This window comes from Choristoneura fumiferana, chromosome 30 (assembly GCF_025370935.1).
Source record: "Choristoneura fumiferana chromosome 30, NRCan_CFum_1, whole genome shotgun sequence".
NCBI lineage: Eukaryota > Metazoa > Arthropoda > Insecta > Lepidoptera > Tortricidae > Choristoneura > Choristoneura fumiferana.
This window is the reverse complement of record NC_133501.1, coordinates 8,240,951-8,268,332: the sequence shown is the minus strand read 5'-3', so window position 1 is coordinate 8,268,332 and position 27,382 is coordinate 8,240,951. Positions and strand designations below refer to the sequence as shown.

The 27,382-nt window shown below is 36.8% G+C and overlaps 4 protein-coding genes across 8 annotated transcripts in view; 2 read left to right on the top strand and 2 right to left on the bottom strand.

Moving 5' to 3' along the window:
- Window positions 1-27,382, top strand: part of LOC141444740 (igLON family member 5-like) — a 253,183-nt gene that overhangs the window by 34,054 nt on the left and 191,747 nt on the right. The window lies entirely within an intron of this gene.
- On the bottom strand, window positions 2,174-6,252 carry LOC141444623 (uncharacterized). The gene is made up of 3 exons (XM_074110192.1): window positions 5,965-6,252; window positions 4,351-4,549; window positions 2,174-3,272 (listed from the first exon to the last, which is right to left on the bottom strand). Exons 1-3 carry the CDS (start codon window positions 6,157-6,159, stop codon window positions 2,230-2,232), a joined length of 1,437 nt encoding a protein of 478 aa, XP_073966293.1. The 5' UTR covers window positions 6,160-6,252; the 3' UTR covers window positions 2,174-2,229.
- Window positions 14,772-24,203, top strand: LOC141444509 (D-2-hydroxyglutarate dehydrogenase, mitochondrial-like). Its single transcript, XM_074110058.1, has 9 exons — window positions 14,772-14,798; window positions 17,278-17,425; window positions 17,498-17,695; window positions 18,542-18,735; window positions 19,152-19,320; window positions 19,555-19,684; window positions 21,210-21,366; window positions 22,195-22,360; window positions 23,765-24,203. The coding sequence occupies exons 1-9, from the start codon at window positions 14,772-14,774 to the stop codon at window positions 24,019-24,021; spliced, it is 1,446 nt and encodes a 481-aa protein (XP_073966159.1). The 3' UTR covers window positions 24,022-24,203.
- LOC141444612 (uncharacterized) lies at window positions 24,210-26,190 on the bottom strand (the record flags this gene model as incomplete). The annotated part of the gene is given in 1 exon segment (XM_074110181.1): window positions 24,210-26,190. A coding segment is annotated over 1 exon segment (100 nt), but the record flags the coding sequence as incomplete, so codon positions are not given.

Sequence of the window (27,382 nt, the reverse complement as noted above, 5' to 3'; positions counted from 1 at the left end):
CGCACATGTATTCCAAAAAACTCAGTGGTGCGAGCGGGGGTTGAACCCACGACCTCTGCTTGAGAAGCGATAGGTCAAACCACTAGGCCACCACGGCTTATTATTAGAATGATAATAAGTAAATATTATTTTTTATTTTTAACTCTTTTTTTAGGGTTCCGTTAGCCAAAATGCGCAAAAACGGAACCCGTTATAGTTTCGCCATGTCTGTCTGTCTGTCCTTTCCCGGCTTTGCTCAGAGGACTAGCTAGAATACAACAGTATGGGGTCTATTATTAATGAGCAGGTAATTTAGTTTCATCTCCCTTGCTACGGCTTGGAATCTAATTTCAGCAATGGTAGGTAATTAAAACATTGCCTTGACAGTAAATAAATAAAATCAAGGTAGTTTTTGAAAGACGGTTTAAAAATTATTAATAATTTTTGAGTCCGGTAGTTTTCATTTTGATCTTAAATAGGTTTTGTTTCATAAACGGTGCTATGTGGGTGTACTTGGGGAGTTACAGCACAGACAAGTTCATAAGCGCGGTGGTTCGCTTGCGTTCGTTAGTCTAACAACTGGTAGCTTTATTGGTGTAAGTCATGTGTCACTCTGAAGATTTTGAGCTCTTGGTTAGTTTCGAAAACGCGTCAGTGTAGTTGTGGTGGTGGTGATAGATGGGTTTGTGTGATTTGTGTTTGTTCTTAGAAACCTGTAATTTGGCACGGATATATACGGCAACCATGCCGACAAAATGGTACAAAAAATGTAAAAAAACATAGTTTTCATATATATCCGTGCAAATTACAGCTTTCTAGCATTGATAGTCCTGAACAAAGCGCGGACAGACAGACAGACAGACATGGCAAAACTATAAGGGTTCCGTTTTTGCCATTTTGGCTACGGAAACCTAAACGGAATCCTTATTTATAGGGTAACTTTTCCGTCCGTCCGTGTCGGCCTCTCAAAGACCCTTTATCTCGGGAACGCGTGGAGGGATGTAGGTATAGTTTGAAATTTAAAACCATATATCTAATCAGCGCTACAGTCCCTTAAAGCTGTGAAAAAAATCGATTTAAGTTATTTTGATAATGTACTACCGATGCGAAGCCGAGGGTGGGGGTCGCTATAGATTGTGTTAACTATTTTGTAAGTAGTATATTCCGTACCTATATGTGGATATTTAATTAAAATCAAACTTACCACATGACGACGCAGTTAACGACGCACTAAGAGACTGACTACAAGGAAAATAACACGGACAAGTACTTAGTCATCATCTTAAACTACTAAACTACACCAAGCACTAACGACCGGAGCAGACTACAGGAATTATTCATATATACAATAATTTATTGAACCAGGCGTTACTGTGGGAGGCCTTTGGGGGAGAGACATTTGGGGGAGGCCTATGTCCAGCAGTGGACGTCTTTCGGCTGACATGATGAGGCGTTACTGTGGAGGTGGAGGAACTGCATGAACACACATATTTTGCATAAGCGTAGCTATCATAAGGTCGTGGAATTGGCACAATTTTTGAAAAAAAAATAGTTTTTCTTTTAGAACGCCTATCAACTCAAGCCCGAGGGCATATATTTTGCATATTTATATTCGTGCAAAATTACAGTTTTCTAGCATTGATAGTCCCTGAGCAAAGCCGCGGACGGACGACAGACATGACGAAACTATAAGGGTTCCGTTTTTGCCATCTTGGCTACGGAATCATCACCATATTTTCAAGTAAATAGGTCGAAATTTGAAAAGCGCCGGATCTAATGTTTTTTAGGGTTCTACGGGACAACAGGAAAAATTGGAACGCTTATAGGATCACTTTGCTGTCCGTTCGTCCGTCTGTCTGTCAAGACCCTTTAACTCGTAAACGCGCGGAGTATCGTATCGAGTTGAAATTAAAACCCTATACTCAGGTCAATAATCCCAAAAGCTGTGAAAAAATCAAACTTCTAAGTCAAAGCAGTCAATAGTATATATATATTAGTATGGATTGATCTAATTTGCTGCTGTAAATGCTTGTTTTTGTTGAAAAAGCTTGCCTGAAGAGATCGCTCTGAAGCGATAAAATCGCCAATTGCTTACCTTGTAAACGTCTCTCTGTGTACCTGTTTTCTGTATTGCTTACTATTGTGGTATAGGTATACAATAAAGAGTCATTGTATTTTATTGCATTGTATTTTGTATCTCATACATACAGGCAAAAACATTTAGATACAGGAATGTTCAGCCAAGCTAGCCTAATCATCTGTTGAAGCATTATTTAAAGACAGTGTTACAACTTTACTTAAATAACTATCGTAAAGTTCACATTGCAAATTAATAAATGCGCATGCTATAGTAACTATGTCATCAAGAATTTTAACATATTTAAAATGAAGACCTGTACGTGGTTTGAGCATACGAAATTCAATTAAACACCGCTGTACTCGTTCCACATATGTTCGTAGATTGGCTATCTGTTTAGATATTATTCCTTCACTTTTACACACTGTTGTACCACTTGGAGCTCTTACTAATGTAACAGATGATTTATTTAGATATTGTTCAAGATTTTCAAATCCCTTATCTGCCATAATACATGTACCACTTTTTAATTTCTTCGGGAAATCACATAGTTCCACCAAACGTGTGTCAGTAGTTCCGCCTCCAAATCCAGGAGAAATATAGTTCACCAATCCGTTTGGTGTACAGGATATTAAATATTTTACTGTATAAGCTTTTTTGGAATTGGACCATGTTTGAGCTTGATGTGTTGTCTTCAACGGCTTTTGTATGTCAATTTCAAGGCACTGAATTATGCAACTTATATTGTTACATTTTTGTCTGAATGGCAAAGGTACGGTTCTTTTGATATCTCTGTCTATCGCCACAATGAAAGGTTGGAGCATAGTGGCTATTAACGGTATTTTTCCAAATAACAACTCGCTTATACAAGATGGGGACATCCCATAATCATCTGTCAGTCGTTTTGCCTTACAATTTAATCTTATCTTATTTAAACAGAGCAGTAAATGATGTTTGGGGATATTTAATTCATTTTTAATTATATCAATTAAGTAGTAAAAACGAATTGGAGCACCAATGTGTAATTGAGGGTTGTTCTCAATTTTTTTTTCTACATTCAAATCTGTGGTCGGTCTCAATTCCAATTCGGTCTGGACAGCTTTGTCTCTGGTGTTTTGTTCTACAGCTGTACCATTAGTTACATCTGCTGTCTGCTCACAAGATATTTCTTCCACCTCCACCTCCACCTCGACCTTTATTATATCTGTTCGAACTTCTGAAAAAGAAAAAATATTTTCCACTTCTCATGCTCGTAAAGTTCGTGTTTATGCTGGATTTAGGCGACATAAAATGTCTTTTTATGCTCTAGTGCATAAAGTAAAATCTTCGTCTAGGACCAAGGTAATCAGGTGTCAACAGCCGCAAACAAAAAATTTTGTATAATTTTTATTTTAAAATAAATCAATTAAACTAAAAAAATATAATTATATAATAATGCATGAAAAATAAAAGGTACATAGAATGTGAACAATTGTTTCCAATGTTGCTATTTTATTTTCTCGCAATCTAAGTGAAAAGCAGGGTAAAATTCGAGCATTAAACCCATTATCCCCACGATTTGTCTATCCAGCTTCGCCGTACCGGCTCAGGTGGCTATATGAACGTCTTAGGTAAAATGGCTAGTTTTATGCTCTTGTTGCACAATTTACTATTTCTCACTTCTCATGCTCGTAAAGTTCGTGTTTATGCTGGATCCTTAGCTATTTAACGTGGTAATGCCGCGAGCGTTATGGGCACCTTTGCGCCGAGAATGGCAAGGGGCAAGCTATTTGACTAAATTATTTTTGTAATAATTGCTTACTACACAGTATGTTTTAAATTCATTTATAAAGTAAATAAAAAATAGTCAAATACCATATTTGAGTAAAGCCACCAAAAAGTGGAGCCAGCAAAAAAAGGTTCCATCCATCCCAGCCTATATACGTCCCACTGCTGGGCACAGGCCTCCTCTCAGAACAAGAGGGCTTGGGCCATAGTTCCCACGCAGGCCCAGTGCGGATTGGGAACTTCACACGCACCATTGAATTGCTTCGCAGGTTTGTGCAGGTTTCCTCACGATGTTTTCCTTCACCACAAAGCTCGTGGTAAATATCAAATGTAATTCCGCACATGAATTTCGAAAAACTCAGAGGTGCGAGCCGGGGTTTGAACCCACGACCCTCTGCTTGAGAGGCGATAGGTCAAATCACTAGGCCACCACGGCTTCAAAAAAAAAAAAAAGTTTACATTATACATTTCTATTTTACAAAAATGTATTGCATTATCAGAAGTGTCTTTGAACACTAATATTATACCTTGTTTTGATTCATCAGGACACTCGGCTATCGTCTTTTGTTTTTTTGCTTTCTTGTTCGTTCTTTTTGTACTGCCCGTCCGTTTTCTCCCATCTCCTTGACATACAAATTTTTTTGGAGTACAGCCTGCTTTCAAGCGCACCTGTGACACTTTCCCCATGATATAATACTCCATATAATTTACCATGTCATTTGGTAACTGCAAAATAAAGTTTTTAAAACATTAGCCAACTCAATCCACTTTTTACAACCTGTCCCGTTTTCTGTCTAATCCATAGGTCTAATCAAATCTTGCAAGTTAAATTTGACCAACTTCCAGTAGTCAGATGACAATACAATAATCTAGTAGTGATATCCTGCTAGTCCAGCTAGGATTGTCTCCGCAGGACGGAACTCTTCAACGGACAGTTAATAGCATCAACTTGAAATTGGGTGCGCAAATGTAGTTTTTGTGACAATACAAGTACAGTCAGCAAAAAAAGGCTTGTATTATTTTTTTTTTTTCCAAAAACTTATTGTAGCTGATTACCATGGTAATGTCTCCAGTGACTTATTAAAATTTTGATTTTATGGAGTAATAGCTGTTACCGGCAACTCCATCCATGTAGAATTCGTTTATTGCTATCCTGCGGGGACTATGCAATTTTCCGGGATAAAAACTATCCTATGTCCTTCCCAGGGACTAAACTATCTGTATATCGAATTTCATCTAGATTGTACAACCAAACAAACAAACAGATTTACAAACTTTCACATTCATATTATTATTATAATTATAATATTAAAGTGGGACAAAGCCATGGTGGCCTTAAAATTCAAAGTCAAAGTCAAAGTCAAAATATCTTTATTCAATTTAGGCTATAACAAGCACTTATGAATGTCAAAAAAAAATCTACCACCGGTTCGGAAAAACCTCTGCTGAGAAGAATCCGGCAAGAAACTCAACGAGGTATATATATTTTTTTTTAAAACAGATTTACAATATTATTAAATGATATGTATACATCACAAGTATTTAACACAACTTTATTTTTAACACAGTAGGTTCGCTATTTGAAGGGATCGCTAATGCGGATCGGAATTATTTCCAAATATCCCTGTCCATGATATAATCATTAACTTTATAATACGCCTTTGATATTAATGTCTGAAATTTTTGTGATGTAGCTCAAATGACAGGGAAAAATTTACTGATTCCGAACATGTTTATAACTCACTATTGTAAAAAAAGGTTGCTTAGACAATTTCTCCTTCCAACCGTATGTATCTAATGAACTATTGATTTATGATATGCATAATGATAAAATGATAAAATCTGGGCTCACTTTTTTAAAACAAGCAATCTAATGATGTTGTCAATTTGAAGAAAATAGTTGGTTTTGTGCTTGTATTGGTATTTACCTACCAACCCAATTTGCAACCCTCGAATTGTCCCGGAAATGAAATGGCTGTATCTGGCAACCCTAGCTCAAGCACTAGCTAAGTAATAAAATTAAAATTTTAAATCACTGAGAAAGACTAACCTCACACTGTATGTTAACTTGAAAAGTACCGGTATATAGGTAGGTACTATAAATTTAGATTTCGAAATAGAATTGTATGTGAAATACTTACATCAAAATGATCTTCGCAAAAATACATTCGTGAAACTGTCGATAAATCATCGGCATCAGACCTTCCTGCAAGCGTTAGCCATTGTTTTCGCACTTTTTTATTATTTGGCACATAAATAAACAATTTGTCTGGTGTTTTTAAAGTTGTATTTTTGCACTCAGGCACTATACAGTACTTGTAATAGGAGTTATTCATTTCTAACTTTTCGTGGAATACTAACAAAACAACAGTCAGTCGCACGCAGGATGTTTCTTTCTCTGTTTCGCACGGCGTGACGTGACGTGTGTAGACGCGACGTCATCCAAGCAGTGTTGCCAACTCTTAGAAGCTCGAGTCGCTAAATTCAAAATCAAGTCGCTAAAATTAATTCCACCAGGAGAGAGCGGACTCAGAAGTTTGTCTGGGAGTGACACAAGTGGCCACTGGACTGGTGGTCTGAAAAGTTGGGATACGAAGGAAAAAAAAACAAATTAGAAGATTTCCGAATTCACTGAAATTGATTTAATTAAGTATACTTTTTTTTTTAAATAGCTAAAACTAGAGCAGAGCATAAACCAATGGAGCTTTAATTAAATAAAGTTAGAATTTGGTGCGCAAGCGCATTTGTCGCTTTCCATATAGATCTCTTGGCTGTGTATAAAAAAATGTATCCATTATTGGTCCTAGAACTGTAAATATTTATTCCAAAAGTCACCAGATAATCGTTAAATCATTTTTGTCAAAACTTTTTTTTGGTCGCTAAGATATAAACAAAAGTCGTCGGTTCTAGCGACAAAGTTGCTAAATTGGCAACACTGCATCCAAGACGCCATGCATGGCATGCATGCGCCAATGACAATGATATGACAGTTGAGTGAGCGTTTTCGAAGTAAGTAATTTGAAAATGCAATATTCATATCGCGTGGTATTGCACATGTGAGTATTGGAACATCATACGAGAAACGCGAGAATACCTACCTTACCTAATCTATATTAATAATTTCGCCGTCTGTCTGCTTGCTAGGCATTTACATTGTGTGATTTCTTCTTTGTGTATTCCTAATTTTTTTTATTGTGAGGGAGACAAACGAACATGCAGTTTATCTAATGGGAAATTATCACCACCTCCTATGAGTAGGTAGGACAAATACATTAGTCCACGTCGACGCATATAAAACTTCAGGCTTTAGGGCCTCACGGCTAGCTGCCGCGGGTGCACAGGCGGGGGTACAGGGCTACTACGAAACTCGAAGTTCGTGTCTCTTTCACTCGCCAATTAAATGCCATAAGCGTCACCGGGACGGCAACATTCGTAGTGTAGCGCCAGCAGGGCTACTCCGAAACTCGAAACTCGAAGTTCGTGTCGTGCGGTCCCTCTCGCTCTCGTATTAAATAGCATAAGTGTCAGAGGGACCGCACGACATGAACTTCGAGTTTCGAGTTTCGGAGTAGCCCTGCAGGGCTACTGCGAAATTCGAAGTTCGTGTCCATATCGCTACATATTAGTAATCTGTGTTCGTGTCGTTCGATCCCTTTGACACTTACGCTATTTAATACGAGAGCGAGAGGGACGGTATGATACGAACTTCGGAGTAGGCCCTCTTGCTCATACTATTTTTCAACAGGCGTCCACCCGCTTGTGCAATGCAAACCGCGTCAGCTAGCATAGACCTCAGTGTATTAAAATAATATTCATTAAACGAACACGATACTCCATTTACTTTAAATAAATAAATAAATAAATATTATGGGACACTTGACACCAATTGACCTAGTCCCAAACTAAGCAAAGCTTGTACTATGGATACTAGGCAACGGATAAACATACTTATATAGATAAATACATACTTAAATACATATTAAACATCCAAGACCCGAGAACAAACATTCGTGTTATTCACACAAATATCTGCCCCGGCCGGGATTCGAACCCAGGACCTCAAGCTTCGTAGTCAGGTTCTCTAACCACTTAGCCATCCGGTCGTCCAAACAGTCTTTAACATTTGAAACATGGTAAAACTTGCACACGTTTTTTAATAAAACAATGAAATTATTTAAAATTGTGTTAACTTCTATAGTAAAAAAATATAATAAATACCGCTAATAAATGTGCATGTAGGTATTTTTAGTCGCTCAATCATGCAATAACGGCTGAACCGATTTAAATTAAATTCAGTATACAGATAGTTTGAGTCCCGGGGAAGGACATAGGATAGTTTTATCCCGGAAAATTGCATACTTCCCGCGGGACATCGATAAACGAATTCTACGCAAACGGAGTCGCGGGCAACAGCTAGCTTTTAATAAAAAACACAAGTCCAACCACAGAGAGCTTCTTCTCTACTCTAAATTACTCTATCATAGGAACCAAATAATAGCGAGCAACGAATTAGGAAATTATGTAATTTTTGATATCACATTACTTACATACCATTGTTTGTACATACATATAATTAAGTATTTCTACACCGCACTAGCTAACTAAGACTTACCTAGTAGGTAATTGGATGGAATTAGTAAGTTTATATATATTAATTACCTACAATCTAATATAATACAACAACTTTTTATTGCACACCACATAGCAGGCAAGGCAATACAGAAAATGGGTATGTGGAAAAAAAATCACAGGTTAAGTAAGAGGCGATCTTATCGCTTCAGAGCGACACCTTCATTACAAAATAAAAATAAAAAATAAAATAAAATAAAAATAAATTCGCGACCGCATTCGCTACGCGCTACGCTCGTAGCAGCGTTTTTCCGCTTTGTAGCGAAAACTGCCTACGAACAGAGAACTCCCCTGGCGGGTTCTGGGGCACCGAATGTGTTAAGGTCAACACATCATGTGAGTGATGTACCTAGTAATATTCAGCGTTTTTGCGGCGATTTTTTCCATTATTACCGTTTCGGTATTAGACATTAGAAGAATTCTAGAAATTATTTAAATTCACCAAAAAAAATTCATTTAGTAATGTGTGAAAGTTAATCATGCACTTCAGGAGTCCCTTGGTAAATTTTATTACCTTTGTCAGTGAGAGCCTTCATCACGGAATCTCGCTGTCAAGTCACATGTCAATCACAATAATTGAGCGTCTTCGGCGCTATACGCTGTTAACTCAAACTCACTGAACGCTCGCAGCGATATCGTTACGCGCTCGCTTCGCTTTCAACTCGCCCACAAATCGCCAGTGCTAAAGCTCTTACAGTATCTCTCTGCTGATCAAAAAGGCTATGTTTTATTTCTTATAATTTATTTCTGGCCAGAGAGAAAGCCCTTTGGTAAAAAAGAAAAAAAAAAACACGACTTCAACTTCAATATATAATACTATTCAATGGAAAAAATCAATTGTGTAAACAAAGCATTTTTTCACGATTACTCCGTAGTTACTTACATTTGAACGCCAATCCCGATCATATTCACATCTCAATGAGCTCAGCACTGTTTTTAACAATCATTTTATCATTAAATAATCGTGTAAATATGTTTATTTTATAGAATTAAATGGAAGACGAAAATCCGTTATATTTGTCAAATTGACATGATAATTTTTTCCTCACCGAAGTTGGTCTATGGTCGGTCTAGTCTCTGGAAATTTAGTGCTGTACCAACAAAATTAATTATTTGACTGAACCAACCTTACCTACCGATAATTATGGCTGGCTCTGCAAATTAATTTATTCGTAGATATTAATTATTTGTGTTAAGTTACACTATTTAATGAAGGTTTATAAAGGTTTCTAATCCTATCCTACTATCCTACTAATCCTACTAATATTATAAATGTGAAAGTTTGTGAGTGAGTGAGTGAATATGTTCGTTACTTCTTCACGCTGAAACGGCTGGACGGATTTGGATGAAATTTGGCGAAAAGTTAGATAACATAGGATACTTTTTATCCCGATATTCCCATGGGATAGGGATAAAATCTTGAAATAACAACCGCTCAGCTTTGTCATGAAAATTGGTATATAGATAGTTTGACATCTGGAATAAAACATAGCCTACTTTTTATTTCGATATTCCCACGAGATAGGGATAAAATTTCGAACTAATAACCGCTGGGCTTAGAGTCATGAAATTTTACCATGATTGTTTTTAATGTAATGTCAATGAAAACAACGATTTAATTTTCGGGAATTCCCACGGCAATTTTTAAAAATCCCGGTATTTCAGCTGTTGGACCTAATGATTTACGTGTGCGAAGCCGTGGGTAAACACTAGTTGGACGATAAAAGAGTATTATAGTAGAAATTATGTAGATTTCTATTTACTAGTACTTATCATATTTACTGTGGAGTCCATTGTTGGACCAAACAATCATTTTGAATCACTTCCCTGTGTCTACTCTCATTTCCCTGTCTTATGTAAATTTAAAAATGCCTCTTCTAAATTATATCGAAAATACAAACTGAGACATGGATGCACAGAAAAACCAGAAAAAGAGACCAGCGCTGGGAATCGAACCTAGGTCCTCAGCAATCCGTACTGCGTACTATAACCCCTACACCACCGTTGGACAGGAGTCAAGATACAAATTTCTCCTATGCACACATATCTCAGGTTGCCTTTTTCTACTACGCTACTTAAGCAGCAAAAAATTCTAAATTAATCCATATTTTAACTGACCCTTTCAATTCTAAAATACTCCATCATAAACCTTGGGGAAAATATACGTCAAAAAATATAAGTGGATATACATGTTTCACCATTTTAAAAATTCTACCCTTAAGGGGAGTGTAAGTTTGTATGGAAAAAACGTTAGGTATATATATTTGAAGATATACCTAATTCTAAAACTTCGTGAAAATGCTATTAAACATTTTAAGTTAAAAGGGACATGGAAACATTGTGAATGACTCTTGAACAGGACTAAGAGAATACGTGATTCGCCATTTTTAAAAATTAAACTTAGGGAAAACATTAAATAATGAAATATGAGTAAATTCAAAATAATTATTTACTGCTGATTGAAGTATCTTAAAGAGCTTTCACATCACTAGAGCCAACGTCAGTCAGTCAGTCAGCCAGTCGTCAGTCAAGTGTCAATGTCAGTCACCACATTTGTTTACACAATTGATTTTTTCCATTGAATAGTACATAGTTTATTAGAGCATTTCTAAAAAAGTTTGTACATTTGTCGTTTGTCATTGTCCTCTGCCGATTTATTGCTTTCTTAAATCACGAGGCCACTGCATATTTTATTTGAACTATTAAACATAAAATTCGTTTCATTATCTTAACTAACAATTAACTGTCTTAAATACATATGTATTTGATTATTTAAAAATCATATTTTTAAAATAATCGTCCAGTACAATTTGTATGAAAAGTTAAATGTCCCATTGTAAATTTCGAACCTTAAATATCGTTTTTTTTAATCAGTTTTAAGGTCTTGATTCAGTGGTCTATTTTATTACCTTCTTATAGTCTCAAGCAATCATTTTCTACATGTTTTTCATATGATTGTCTAAGAAATATATTTAAAAATTAAAAATTAAAGTTTGTCCTACAAAAAGTTCCTATTTTGATTCCAGTTTTGTTACCGCATTTTCGTCCTTAAAAGGTATTTCTACAAAATTTAGTAGATTCTTCATAGGAAGCTGGCAACACTAGCATCATTTTGCCATCTTTAAACAGTAACCGTCACATTTCAAAAATCGAACTGCTGGTTGAAACAAGTGCGTGGTTGGTCATAACTGAAATAAAAGTCCACTTTTGTTACTGGAAAACTTGGGTAAGTTTTGATTTTTTTATTACTTTGACATGAATTATATTTATTGACAGCGTTTTACCTACCAATAAAACGCTTATTAAATACTTACCTTATTCGAAACCTTACATTAAAATGAGAGCAGCGCTCGATTTCGTGCCGGAGGCGGTCATACTCTTCTATTTCCTTTTTTTGATATTACCGTACTGTTTATTTTATGGCAACACCAGGCAGCTTAGACAAGTTTATATATACTAGTTCTACCTTCAGATTTCCTCATTGCGTCTTTATACAAGCTATGAATTTTTATAAACAAAATTATAACCAGGCAGAGCTTGTATGTAAGGTTTCGAATAAGGTAAGTATTTAATAAGCGTTTTATTGGTAGGTAAAACGCTGTCATTAAATTCTGTACCGTTATTCGAAACCTTACATTAAAATGAGACCTGTTTGTTATCGCCTGGTGTATTTAGATGCCAATGTGATTTCAGGTATTATATGATAAATTGAATAATACTCTATACTTAGATATGTTTTAACTGAATATGTGTTAAGAATTTTCAAAATGAAATAAAATAAAGTTAATAATAATACAGTATCATTTATTTTTCACTTGTTTAGGTAGGTACCTTATAATCATGATTTATGGCTTACAATATTTAGATTTGATTAATATAAAGATGATATAATAATATAATGTGATGGGATACATAATATATCACAGCATAATATAATGTGATTAACAAGTAGAAAATAATTTAGTCACGGAATTATCTGCAATTGGATTTCCACTAATGATTCTCTTATAATATTTTGTAAATGTGTTTGAAGATCGCCAGTTACCGTTCTTTAATATTTCATCCAGTGGGCAGTTTAGTACCCACTTTTTTGATGCTACTGCTGATCTGATGCTCCCTGGACTAGCAGTAATACCAGCTTCTTGTAACAGAGACTTAATCCAGTTTGCGATCGTAGTTTTGGATGCGGGTTTAGGCTCTCCACAAACGCTGATGAAAAGATTTTTAATCAGTTTCTCTTCTCTTCGTTGATTGGATAATTCTATTAATTGTTTTACCCAATAAACAGGATCTAAAGCTTGTGATTCTTGATTACTTATAAAACACCAGCCTTGTTGGCGGTAGTCTGGCCCATCTGTTTTTGAACCATACTCAGGCCAAAAAATTACAGAGTTGTCTTTAATTTCACAGTTATCTTCACCTATTGTTAGTAATGTTAAGTCGTGTACTCTCCTACCTGAACATAATAGAAGTAAACAGGCTGTTCTTCTGGAGCACTCATAAAGACTGTTTAAATTATTCATTGTAGCCTTGCTTAGCCAGTTTGATAAGGTGTCAATGTCCCAGATTGGAGCTTTTTCATTTTTTGGTTTTCTGATTGCTACCGATTTCATGACTTGACGAACAAGTGGGTGAGAACTCAGTTGTCTAGATTTATTTGGGTCGCACAAAGTTGACACAACAGATTTATGCAAAGCCATTGTACTGTAGGAAAAGTCATGTTTTTGAAAAATATCTGTTAAGAATCTGGCCAGGTCTGTGCTATTTGGGTTGCTGCAATTAACGTTGTTATCTTGGGACCATTGACACCAACGCCGCCAAGCAGGTTTATACGTTTTCATAGTCGATTTCCGCCAGCTAGACTTCAGAAATTTCTTCTGCTCAGGCGTCCAGTTTTTTAACGCTGAATCCCACCCCCACATTTCCAGATCTCCATCGACATGTTCACAACTTTGGATGGGGGATGCCCTGTGGCTGTGTCGATCAGAACTTCGTTCAAATTTAGAATAGTAAAGGGGGCTGCTATTGCCCGTCGTTTGACATCCGGGCGCCAAAAAGCTTTCTCCCACTTGGGCACTACTACTAAGTAACGACCCTCTGCGTGATTCATGTGGTTTAGAACCCGTGGTATTAAGAAGGGGGGTGGAAACACCCATGCCAGGGGATAATTCCATGTTCGACTCAGAGCATCGTGAAACTCTGCGTTGTGGTCTCTTGCATTCAGGCTTGCATAACGTGGGACAACGTGAGCTTGATGAGAGGCGAATAAATCTATCACCGGAGTTCCGAATCTTTTGAAAAACATCCGGGTAAATTGGGGAAGTAGGTGCCACTCCGGCATCTTCTTTTGGCGTGATAGATGATCTGCTTCTACATTGTACAGACCGGGTAGGTGATGCAATGATAGTACAATGTCCCGTGTTATTAAAATTTTGTAAAGTTTTGCTGTCAGATCGGAAAGTTGTCGAGATTTTGTTCCCCCCTGATTCTTCAGATATGCTAACACAGTTCGGTTGTCTGACTGTACTGATACTGTCGTGTGAGAAAAGTCTGTTTGCATTTGAAAGACTTTGTAAATCGCAAGCATTTCCTTTACATTCGAATGTAGTAACCTTTCCCGTGGCGACCAATATCCCTGTATCGCCAGATTGTTCAGTTGGGCGCCCCAACCTTGAGCGGACGCGTCTGTGGTCAGATGATGTGACACCGGATATTGGTGAATGACAGATGCCTGTATATGATTTTGCAACCACCACTGGAGCTCCTTTTGAGCTTCGAGGGGTATTGGGAATTGGTTTTTGTGATCGGTTTTGAGAAGATGTTGGCAGAAACGTTGTAAAGACCGGTGATTTAGGCGTCCGTTTGTAACGCAGAAACTTGCAAAATTCAGGGACCCTACTAGACTTTCCATTTGTTTCAAATTTGCTGTCTTTCTTATTATTAGATATTCTAATTTCTTTCGGAGGGCCTGGCATTTGTCTGACGGTAACCACTTTAAGTTCGTAAGGGGATTCCACATTATGCCCAAAAATTGAAGGGTTCTTTGCGGCGTTAGAATAGATTTTTCGGTGTTTATGTGCCACCCGAGAGAAGTCAGTATATTTAATGCCAGGTTTATATGGGATTCCAATTCTTCTCTGTCCTGGGACACTATCAGATAATCGTCCAGGTAGACAATTACTCTGACGTTTTTGTCTCTTAATAACTGAGCTACCCAGTTGCTGAGCATGGCAAAGACTTTGGGAGCTGATGAGAGGCCGAAAGGTAAACAGGTCATTTGCCACAATGTTTCTCTGTAAATTAGCCTTAAAAAGCATCGATGGGCCTGGGCTATCGGAAGGTGGAAGTAAGCGTTTGACAGATCGATTTTGGCCATCCAATCTGAAGCCTGAATAAAGCTCGGAATTGTTTGTAGATTTATTAGTTTGAACTTGCCTACGTATACGAATTGGTTTAAGTTTCTTAGATTGAATATTGGACGGTGTGTGCCGTCTGGTTTCTTGACAAGAAACATTCGAGAAATGAAACTGGGGGCCAGTGGGGTTGGTTCTAAGACCTCCATTTTTATCAAGCGATTCATTACTAGATCCATTTCGTCCGATGCTAATGTAATCTGGGGATGGTTGGATAAGCATGGCATTCGAAGTGTCGGTTTTGTATAAAAAGGGATGCGGTAACCCTGTATTATTTTTATTATTACTGGACTTGCTCCGTATGCTTGCCAAATGTTTAAATGTTGTGATATTTGGCCAGCTTGAAAGATCGAGTCAGAATTTTTTCTTTCCTCGAGAGTCTTTTCTGGAGTCATTGTATGATTGCCTAGTTGAGGCACCGAAAAATCCTGATTTATGACCCCTTGAGCCTCGCTGTGAGCGAAAATTACGATTACCCTGCGCGGGTGGTCTTATAAGGGGTTGTTCATATCCATACCCAACTTGTGCAGTAGGTGCAGGTGGACCAGGTGGTAAAGGTACGGTGGGATAGTATGGAACCTGCGCGGTTCCCGCATGTGGTGTATAAAAATAATTATTCAGCGCCGGTTGTGTAGGCGTGGAGAACGTTAATTGATTGCCCTGCGCGGGCAATAAGTACCTGGATTTAATACCGTGATTTGGATTAGCCTGCGCGGCTTTCTTATTAAATCGCGATTCATTTTTTAACGGCCAAAACACCTTACTTGTACCGCCTTTCTTTTCTAATGTAGCCGAGAACGTGTCGACTTGAAAAAGACTATCGCATGACGGTGGTATTTTTCGGAGGGTTTCTTTTATAAATTTATCTTTTACTGACCGTAAAATACCATCTCGCCTTTGTTGTACTAAATCAGCTCGGTGACCGCAAGCCATTTGTAATAAATCTGACGAGATTTTCTTGTAATCACCCTCCAAGAAAATGTCGTTTATCTTATTTTGTATTGTTAGGGTATCTACAACCTCCGCTGAGCCTATCCAAGACATAAATGTACGAATGCCTTGTTCCATAGCATCGCGTTGTTTTAGCAAACCTGATGAGATAGCTGCGAATCCTCGTTCTGTGTGACTAAGGTTGTTAAAAACGTCGTAAGGTTGTATTTCTTCGTTAGACTCTAATTCTACGAAACCGGGGGTAGATACATAATTCTTTTGAACCTCGGAATACCGAATTTCCGCCCAATCTGACGATTCAAATCGTTGAAACTGTTTTAAGGAGGCTAAATGATTTGGAGCAGACTTTGGAACAGATGGTTCCTTGGCAATTGTTTCTAAAGTCATTGAAAACGGTTGTTCTGGGGTTTGTGCAACTTTTACGTTATTTACTTCATTCTGATTGTGCGGACCTGACTCAAGGTCTGAAAATAATTCTCCGCTTACATTTAGATCTATGCCATCGGCGACTTCTACAGTTTCAACTGGTGATGGCGGGTTTTCTGTTGATGGAAAGCGACTCGACAAGAAATTTTGAATATTCGTGACTTGTAGTGCTAAGTTACTTAAAGCATCTTCGTAACGTGTGCGCTTATTACTTTCAACAGAATTATCGAATTGTGCTTTCCGTTTATTTGAGGGTAATTCTGTATAACGTTCTTGATCTTCCATTTTAATGCTTTGCAGGAAGAAAATAAATTTGGAAAGAATTTAAAGAAGTCAACAGATAAACGGAAAGTAATATTGTAAGTATCTATAATTAATCTATTAATGTAATAACTCACCAGTAAGTATGACCGCTCCAAGCGAAAATCAAGACGCCAATGAGGAAATCTGAAGGTAGAACTAGTATATATAAACTTGTCTAAGCTGCCTGGTGTTGCCATAAAATAAACAGTACGGTAATATCAAAAAAAGGAAATAGAAGAGTATGACCGCCTCCGGCACGAAATCGAGCGCTGCTCTCATTTTAATGTAAGGTTTCGAATAACGGTACAGAATTTAATAACCTTTATAAGAATTTGTATGCTTAAATTTTTGCTCAAATTGTACGTTATACATGAAACATTTTAAAGTGTCGGGGGTAAAATATCGACTGTTTTTTGTTTTCTTGAAGTAAGTCGCCGACAAAGTTACAATGAAAAATCGCTTACTCTTTTTGTGAGACTGTTAAACACCTAATGTAGCTTAGTTCAAACTCGTCTAGCATGTAGGTCTACCTTAATTAATTTCAGCATGTAAATTTAAAAAAACATGCGTTCCAAATACTCAAATTGCCGCGCAGTTTATAAACTTGTTTTGCATAAATAAAAACTTTTGTTTATACATTCTTGATTTAGCATACTTATTATATATTTACTTTATTTAATAATCCTCTATTGTAATTCAATAGTAATCGTATTTTTTTGTATTGTTTTTCAGACAAAGTACAATGTTAAAAGAAAGGAATTTGGTTCTGTGCAGGCAGATGATGTTAATTTTTTTAAATCTATTCTAAGCGAAGAGCAAGTGCTCACAGAAGAGAGTGATGTTCTGCCTTTTAACATTGATTGGATTAAGAATTGCAGAGGTATTACTGAGTTTCATTAAATTATTTAATATTTTTTTTAGGTTTTAAAATATTTCAATATTATGTTTGCAGGTCAATCAAAAGTGGTTTTAAAACCTAAATCGACAAAACAGGTTTCTGAAATATTAGCCTACTGTAATAAGAGGCAACTTGCTGTATGTCCCCAAGGTGGGAACACTGGCCTTGTTGGTGGATCAGTACCTGTATTTGATGAAATTGTGTTGAGTCTGTCTCTGATGAACAAAATAATTAGCTTGGATGAAATATCAGGTAGGCAATCAATTATTAACTACAGCCTGTTCACTCTATAAAATGACCTTCTTTAACCTTTTAAACGCCAGTACATTTTCATTTGTATATGCCTGTGTCGCCACCTCCACCAAAACTATATGACATTTTGTCTTAAATATAAGACTGCGGCGAAACAAGCTGGATAATATGTGTCTTATAATTCAGACAATGGCGGTTAAAGGGTTAACCTTTTTATTAATTAGTATAGTATTTTTCAGTGCTCTCCCAATAGAATGCATTTGTGCTAAGTAGTCTGTTGAAATCTAATTTATTTAAAACAGTGTTTCTCAAACTTTAATAATGGCATGATTCCCTTCGGTCTCAAAAATATTTTGTGATCCCTTGAGTACCTCGAATTATAGTAATTTGTATTATCTTATGTTGATAATACAAACATTGCATAATCATGCAAAATAATGGTGAGAGTATTTTAAAGTTACTGCAACTCACAGATTGAAAAACACTGATTCAAAATACTCTCTAATAGTCTCTGGAGATAAATGATTTAGAAAGTTACTTTACATACATACATATATTTTTATTGGCTGTGAAAAAATATTATGACATCCTATCTCACTAGTTTTATATAAATGCGAAAGTTTGTAAGTCTGTTTGTTTGTTACCTCATCACATCTATGGCTACTGAACTGATTTAGATGAAATTCGGTATATACAAATAGTTTTAGTCCCAGGGAAGGACAGGATAATTTTTAATCTGGCAAATTGCATAGTGTCCGGAGTAAGAACTAGTTTGAGGGATAATTTTCAAAAATCAAAATTGTTAATTTAAAGAAATCATTAATCAGAATATTTTTTATCTTATAGGTGCGTTAGTTTGTGAAGCAGGATGCATATTAGAAACTTTGGACAATTATGTGAAGGAGCAAAATCTCATCATGCCGTTGGACCTCGGTGCCAAGGGATCCTGTCATATTGGAGGCAATGTGAGCACCAATGCAGGCGGCCTCAGGCTTCTCCGATATGGCAACCTCCATGGCTCCCTGATGGGAGTTGAAGCAGTAAGTACACCATTTTATGTATACTGTATAGTTGTTGAACAAAATAGTATTGCATTTCATTAAAAAAACCTAATATACTGAATTGACTGTAATCAATTATTCTGATGTTATAGTTATCGCACGAAAAATAATATTCTCTGAAATTTACAATGAAATCCATTAAAAAGTGTTTTCATCAATTAATTTTATTTCAATTTTAAACTAGGAAAGTGTAATCATCCATTATTTTTATGCAATAGTGGCACAGAACAAAGTAAAAATAGATTTTACTTTTATTTTATTTAACAATGATGAGATGGAGTTAAAAAATTAAATTTCAGTAAAAAATTCAGCCTCAAGACTTGATTTGTGCCATTATCTAAGTAGGATCATGTCTACGAATAGTTTAGTTTTATTTGTTGCAAACTATTTTAAAGGTGAAGGCAGATGGCACTGTAGTAGATTGCATTAGAACACTAAAAAAAGACAATACGGGATACCATCTCAAGCACTTGTTCATAGGATCAGAAGGAACCCTGGGCATCGTCACTAAGGTCGCAGTACACTGCCCTGTATTGCCGAAAGCTGTCACACTTGGATTCTTTGGTAATCATTCTTTGAATTAACTACTGTGTCATCGTGTTTCTTGCTCTTATAAGTAAAGGGTTGATATAACGGCAGCGGGTAGCACTCTGAAAATGGTTTCCAAAATAATAGTAGTTTTTGAAATATTATTAATCCAGTATTAGTGGACTAAGTGGACAATACAACTATGCTGATGTTTATGAATTTAATGCGAAATGTTATGTAATCGACGCTTAACTTGTGTATGACTTCCAGGTGTAAAGGACTTTGACAGTGTACTCAAATTGTACAAAAGTGCTAAAGCGTCTCTGGGGGAGATACTGTCTGCCTTTGAAATGGCTGACAATGATTCAATCAGCTCAACTGTACAGAACCTGAAATTGCCGTAAGTGATTCTAATGCTAATCCAGCCTAATCAAAAACGTATGGGGATGAAATGCATAGAAGAAATACATAATATAAAATTGCTTCTCGTCATGTCTGATCTGTGTTATTATTTAGTATATAGGCTGTTCCGTAAGTAGTACGACTAACTTAAACAGGAGATTGGTGAGCAGGTCATCTACCACAGGGTTTCTCAAACTTATGGGTCCACGTACCCCTGTTAAAGTTTCTAGACGACAGCGAAAATGTCTTGCAGCCTGGTGGTTTTTGGAGTCACGTACCTAAACCTTGTCGCGAACCCCCTACCGTCGAATAGCGAACCCCTAGGGGTTCGCGTATCCTACTTTGAGTAACCCTGATCTACCAAATATAAAAAAATTACCTCAGTAAAAGTCTCACCGTTTTCGAGAAATTTAGATTTTTTTCATTTAATAGACATTTTTGAATGTCCATTAAATGGACATGTTTTTATGCTAGTAACTTAAACAGTGGACATGTGCTTTTTTTTCACTGTGATAGATCAAATCTTGACCAAATTTCAGAACAGGCAATACTTAAATTAAAATTAAAAACTGCAATAGTTTTTAAAAAATGCTTTTTGCATCTGATAACACAACTATAAAAGATTATTTTTCAATAATAATAAACGCAAAAAATAATCAATTCCGAATGTCACAACTTGAAATCTTAGTGTGGGGCGGGTAAACCTTTTTCAAAAATTCAGAAAAATCTAAATTTCTTGAAAACGGTGAGACTTACTAAGGTCAATTTTATATTTGGTAGGTTGGGCAGGTCTATCTCTTATTTAAGTTTGTCGTACTACTTACGGGACACTCTGTATAAGTTTAAAGTCAAATGCGCCTTCTCCATACCTACTTTCTTCTGCTGTATCAAAACTAGTCTGTAAATATAGCAATAAAACAACGATTATCATAATAGGATTTCGCAACAACGTGACAAACTTCATTTCTACATTGATACAGAGTTGACAACGACCACTTATCTTTACGTAATGTTATGCCACATTAAGCACCCTTATCATACTAAGATAAATAAGAAGTATTTTATTTACCATAAGAGATAACACACTTATGTGTCTCAAACCGATAGTAGGTACTTACCTAATTCTAAGTGTGTATTTACAAACACCCAAATTCACCCAATAGGTACAATCATAAAACTATTTTGTGTACAATTAAAGAAATTTTAACAAAAAACTTTTTTAACAAATGACTAAATTAAATCAATAAGTACTTACCCTTAATTTAACCTATGTGTAGGTAACGTTCAGGCAATCAACATGTTTTTATCCAAGCATCCTATCTGGCCTACCTCCTCCGCTTTCACATAAACATATGTATCGATGTCACACAGACCCAACTAGGTATCACAAAAAAAGACTGAACTCTTAAATTAGTTCGAAACGCATTAGCATTTGCGCGAATACTCATTGCAGCCAGCAATAACCTACTTCCAGGTCTACACAATAGTGTGCTATTATTTTTATATTTAACCATTAATTCCAGCAACCCGATAGCTGATTTCCCATTCTACGTATTAGTGGAAACGCACGGTAGCGATGAGACGCACGACGCGGAGAAACTATCTCGCTTCCTCGAGCGGGAGATGAGCAGCGGGCTGATCATAGACGGAACCGTCACCTCGGAGCCGGCTAAGATGCAGGTGGGCTTAAATTAAGCGCATCCAGACGATTGTAAACCAGCGTCCCAACTGCGGTTGCAAATACGCGCCCGTTTGCCAAGAAAGAAAGAAAAAAAAAACATTTATTGCCACAAAACACAGTCTGCTAGTTACAATTTGTGACAATAGGTGTCAGCATCAGCATATGCTATTTGGCCCCAGCCCCTAAGAGCGACGCCAAGCAGCGCTTCAGATGACACTTCTCAATATACTCTTACAATACTGCCAGGACACTGACAAGGACGTTGAAGGTCATGTTATTACTTGGTTTACAGCTGCTGTCGACATGGATGGCAACAAGCAAGGTCACCCGTGTTGGGACGTTGGTTTACAACCGTCTGAAACGCGCTTTTTTAATTTTAAAATTAGGTTCTAGTAATCCACGGTTTGTCCCGCCTGCTCCCGTTGTAATGCGGTACTAGGGAATATGCAAGGATTTTTTGTATTTGTTCAATTATATTATCTTTACTAGATTTTACCAGATAAAACTATCTTATGTCCTTCCCAGGGACTCGAAGTTTTCATGTGGTTTTCATTATCTAAGTAATTTTCATATATTTTAATATCGGTTCAGCGGTTTAACCGTGAAGAGATAACAAATAAATAGACGACATACTTTCGCATTTATAATATTCGTAGGGCTGAAATTGGTCTATACCTAATTAGCCAATTGCAAGCAAGGCTGCAACGTGCAACAGACCTCACTATACTAACGCCATCTAACGATATTCCTGACGGAAACCCCTTATTGTGTTTGCTTTTTTATTTATGTACAATAAAGGGTTTATACACATAATGTGTCCGTTTCAGACGATCTGGAACCTGCGCGAGAGCATAGCGGGCGCGGGTTTGCTGGACGGGTACGTGTACAAGTATGACGTGTCGATCCCGGCGGCGCGGTACTACGACTTAGTGCCCGTACTGCGCCAGCGCATGGCTGGAAAGGCTGTCAAAGTGTACGGATATGGACATGTCGGTGAGTTTTGAAAAAAAAAAAACCGTTCAAATGAGTTAGGGTGCCACCATATGCAGTCGCTAGTCGCTCACGTGACCCCTTTTCGAAGGTGATTTTGAATTTCCCGCGACTCAAAAAAGGAGCGACTATAGTCTATTTCTGAAACCTAGACACTAAAATGACAGTCTGAAATGTCAAATATAAAAATAATGTGGCCAGCATAAAACGAACAGTGCCGCTCTATGATTTCGGTTTCCGATATAATTGTAAATAATCGGTAAAACGTATATTTTATGATAGCCAAAATAACATTAAAGCATTCAATATTGTACTTTCTATTTTGAAAATATAAATGCAATTTTACGATAAAGTGATAAAATCTACCTAAGCACAGGTAATAATACAGTGTTCATCACTTAGTGCCAACGTAAAAAATCATAACACAGAGGGGCTACAACAAAACTGGGAAGACGAAGTTCGTGTCGCGCCGTCCCTTTCACTTGCGTATTAAGTGAGATAGGCGTCAGCGGAATGGCAACATACGAGATTCGAGTTTTAAATTTCGTAGTGTAGTATAGGGTCAGTAGGGCTACTGCGAGGTTCGTGTCGTGCCGTTCTGCTGACGGGCGGGGAGCTGGCGCTGCCAAGAGCGCAGCAAGCGGTATCGGCAATTTTTGAAAAAATATTAGTTTTTCTTTTACAAATATACAATTTTACTCGCAAATGTGATGAAAAACATTGTATGTCGCACGGGCGGTACTAGAATTAGGAACATTGACTAATTTAAAGCCCTCAGTCTTCGACTTCGGGCTTCTAATATACTCGTTCGTAATTCCTTGCTTACCGCCCTTAAGACACAATGTACTATTACAAGCTTTTATTTAGTTTCACACCGGGACACCGTTGCCTGTCTGTCTGTAATCAAATCTTGCATGTTAAATTTGACCAACTTCCAGTAGTCAGATTGACTTGAAATTTGGAATACTTATGTAAATCGCGTGACAATACCATAATCCTGTAGTGACATCCTGGTAGTCCAGCCAGGATCGTCTCCGCAGGACGGAACTCTTCAACGGTTAATAGCATTGACTTGAAATTTGGTATGCAAATGTAGTTTGGGTGACAATGCAAGTACAGTCAACAAAAAGCAAAAAAAGCTTGTATTAAAAATGATATTTTTATGGTTAGGTTATTCAATAGGCGTCCCGCTCTGTGTAAACCGCGCCAGCTAGCGTAGGCCCTTAAACTCGCGTGGAAAGCGTTCCATGTACTTTCCAAGAAATGTCCTGTTACTTTAATTACCATAGGCTACTTCCTGTATTCTTGTAAGGTTTTTTTTTTTTTTTTTATTCGACTGGATGGCAAACGAGCAAGTGGGTTTCCTACAAACGCTGAATAATTTACAATTTACCTCGCAATTTCCAGGCGACGGCAACATTCACATCAACGTGACTGTCCCCGAGTACAGCAAGGAAGCAACAGACATGCTGGAGCCTTTTATCTTCGAGGAAGTGTCCAAGCTCAAAGGATCCATCAGTGCGGAGCACGGAGTCGGCTTCCGGAAACCTCACTTCATACACTACAGCAAGGACGAGGGGGCTATAAGTCTCATGAGAGAACTCAAGCAGTTGATGGATCCCAACGGTATTCTGAACCCATACAAGGTTTTGCCAGACCCTTAAGATGCTATTGTGATACAAGATCATATAACAAATATTTTGTATGTTTGTTGTTAAAAAATACTTTGCATTGTTAATTATTTTTAAATTTTGGTTAAACAGGTTATTATCGGTTTTTAATTTATTGTAAAAAGTAATATTTTTATACAAATTTACTAAAAATAAAGTTTCAACAAAATAAAACAGTGGTGTGGTTTTATTGAAATGACTTTTATTAAAATATCCATTTATTCTTATAACATTCATAATATCACTGCAACAAAAATACAATGGAATATTATAAACATTCTCCTAATTGCATCAAGTAAATAAATCCCGCACTGCATAAACATTTTCAAAAAACTGTGTTGAATATTAAATTAGCACTTAGCCTGTTTGAATGGTAGATGTGGCTTACTTTAGCAATTCTGGCTCGCAAAGTGCACAGCAATCAATGCTTATCCGGCAATTAGATTCAGAATAATAGAACGCTCACGCAACTAACACGCATAGTCACTCATCTCAAATGGACAAATTCGAAACTTATAACAAAACATTTTATTAAATGGCAATGGATAAAATAAGGTTGGTGTTACTTTGAGCTGCTTAAAAAAATATTCTGAGCTAAATGTTTCTATGCATTTTATATTTTTTCCCGGCAGCAACGACAAAAACGGTTTGTGCTAAAGAAAACTCACATGCAACCCAAACTAAACATAACATTACATTTTATGCAAATCAATCGTTCAAAAATGTACAGTATTGATGGAACTTACGCGTTCAAAATAAAATAATTTGATTATAATATATTCAAATAAATTGTGGATTCAATCAGTTAAAAGGACCAGGGCCTTTATAAGTGGACTTTGAAGTTCTTCATTTTGCATTTATCTCGAGAACATCAAACGCAAAGGATTTTCTTTTTTGACATTTGTGAGATTTAGGGGCTGTTTCACCATCCATTGATTAGTGTTAACTGACGGTTAAATATGATGCCGTCTCTTATTCGAACAGTCCAAATAGAGACGGCATCACATTGAACCGTTAGTTAACACTAATCCATGGATGATGAAACAGCCTCTTAATCAATAAAGCAAAAAAAAAATTTATAACCTTAATAAACAGAATATTAGAAATTTCAATGTGTATACAGCTTTGAGTTGTCAAAAAACGAAAAGTGAAGAACTGAAAAGTAAGATCAAACAATTGGGACCAGCACACAAAATGTCAGTAAACAATCTTCCAGTTAAATGAAATTAAATCGGTAGTTGATATGCGCCTCATCGAATGGGATTTCTCTTGACACACCGTTTCAATGTCAAATGCATAAAATTATACTTGTGTTACTTGCTTCAGCTCTTCTGTATTGCGTATAGAATAGCGAAACAAGGAATACACGCTATTATGAACTCGTGTTGTCATGACAAAGAAGTAATAAATGGAGAAATAATGAGATCACTAAAATAAATATTATTTAAGTTTTTAGACGTAATGTAAACAAGGTACATGGCTCCTAAACGTATGGCCTTTGAAACGTTTCGTCCTCCACAAAAAACACGACACATATTTTATAAAATTGAACATCGTAAACTCCCAATTTAAATGGCTTGTTTACATTAAATCTATGGAATTTACAATTATCACCAGATGTTCCACATGTTTACGTATAAATATAGGTGAAAAACCAAACTGTTCTATAGGACCACAAGTGTGTCAAAAAATCCCAAATGCTTCATTTATACGTAAACAATATTCCCCACGCATCAACAGACCAAAATTTTCATTATTTTAACATATTGTAACGTATGTATCGTATCGTTAAGTATTCTATTATGCTATTCAAGAAAAAGCACGTAAGTTCAAAATTAAAAAGCTCTTAAATATTTAATGTCCAATTATTTAACCACTCTAAACGGCATCGTGTTTCGTGATCGAGTCGTGTCTCATCTCAGAGTCGGCTGCAGCCTCGCGGATCGGGTCATTCTAGAGTGATTATAAAGTTGGTCACTCTAGGATAAATATTTTTTATAGTTTTGTGTTTTATATTTTTTTTATAGTTTTCGACCTTGGCGGGGCGGCGGGAGCGGGGCTGGTTATCGGTTGATCTGGTTGGACATCTTGAGGAACTCGAGGAAGCCTTCCTGCATCTCCGCGTCCATGCCCGTGTCCCACGCCTCGTTCTCTAGCTCCTCGCTGCAATACCGACAACACCACATTTATTATTAACATTATCCTACTTTTCCTACTTATTATAAATGCGAAAGTTTGTGTGTATGTTTGTTACTCCTTCACGCTAAAACGCTGGACGCATTTGGATGAAATTCGGTATGTAGATAGCTGGACGTCTGGAATAACACATAGGCCACTTTTATCCCGATATTCCCACGGGATAGGGATAAAATTCTCGAAATAATAACCGCCCGGGTTTAGAATCATGTAATTTGGTAGATACATAGTTGGACATCTGAAATAACACGTAGGCTACTTTTTATCCCGATATTCCCACGGGATAGGGATAAAGTCTTGAAATTCCAACAGCTGGGTTTAGAGTAATGAAATTTTGGATAGTTGCTCTTAACACCACCTCAATCTAAATTTACGAAGACCACTATCAAAGTTTTGGGAATTCCTAGGGGAATTTTGTAATATCCCGGAATCTCAATTGTAACTACCAGATCAAATAGTTTAAGCGTGCGAAGCCGCGGGTAAACTCTAGTAACTCATTATAATTAAAGGGTCAGTCAACTTTTTGTTGTTTGTTATTCTGTCCCGTTGTCTTCCCAAGAGACAACATATAGAAACTCATGGTTTTAAAACGTTGTCCAGGGGACTTAACCATGGCAACGAGACAAGTTGATTGACCTAGCCCATTGATCGGTCATTCTCATTCATCTGTACATCCATCTAATTACTGTTACACTTATTATCCTTCAAAAACGACACGGTCATGGTCTATTTCTGAAATGAAGATACTAAAATGACAGTGAAATGTCAAAAGTAAAAATAATGTGGCCAGCATAAAAGGAACAGTGCTGCTCCGTGATTTCGGTTTCGTAAATAACCGATAAAATGTTTATTTGACGATGGCAAAAATAACATTATAGCATTCAATATTCTACTTTCCATTTTGTAAATATAAATGCACTTTTACGATAAAGTGATAAAATCTTATCACAGGTAAAAATACAGTGTTCATCACTTAGTGCCAACGTAAAAAATAATACAGAGGGGCTACTACAAAACTAGAAAAAACGGAAACGTCAACCTCTTAGCAAAGCCGAGAAGTGTATGGTTGTAAATACATACAAATATGTATACACAGAGGCCAAAGAATGAAATTGAAACTTAAACTCAACATCTATAAAAGTCGAAATATCTCGAAACG

What these genes read in the sequence shown, in the direction of transcription:
- LOC141444509 (XM_074110058.1), top strand. Translation starts at nt 14,772, where the DNA reads ATGGGCCTGGGCTATCGGAAGGTGGAA. An exon ending in CCCTGATGGGAGTTGAAGCA is followed by an intron (nt 18,736 to 19,151) that starts GTAAGTACACCA and finishes ACTATTTTAAAG; the next exon opens with GTGAAGGCAGATGGCACTGT. An exon ending in GTACGGATATGGACATGTCG is followed by an intron (nt 22,361 to 23,764) that starts GTGAGTTTTGAA and finishes CGCAATTTCCAG; the next exon opens with GCGACGGCAACATTCACATC.
- LOC141444623 (XM_074110192.1), bottom strand. Translation starts at nt 6,159, where the DNA reads ATGAATAACTCCTATTACAAGTACTGTATAGTGCCTGAGTGCAAAAAT. An exon ending in TTTGCGAAGATCATTTTGAT is followed by an intron (nt 4,550 to 5,964) that starts GTAAGTATTTCA and finishes TTTATTTTGCAG; the next exon opens with TTACCAAATGACATGGTAAA. An exon ending in TCCTGATGAATCAAAACAAG is followed by an intron (nt 3,273 to 4,350) that starts GTATAATATTAG and finishes TTTCTTTTTCAG; the next exon opens with AAGTTCGAACAGATATAATA.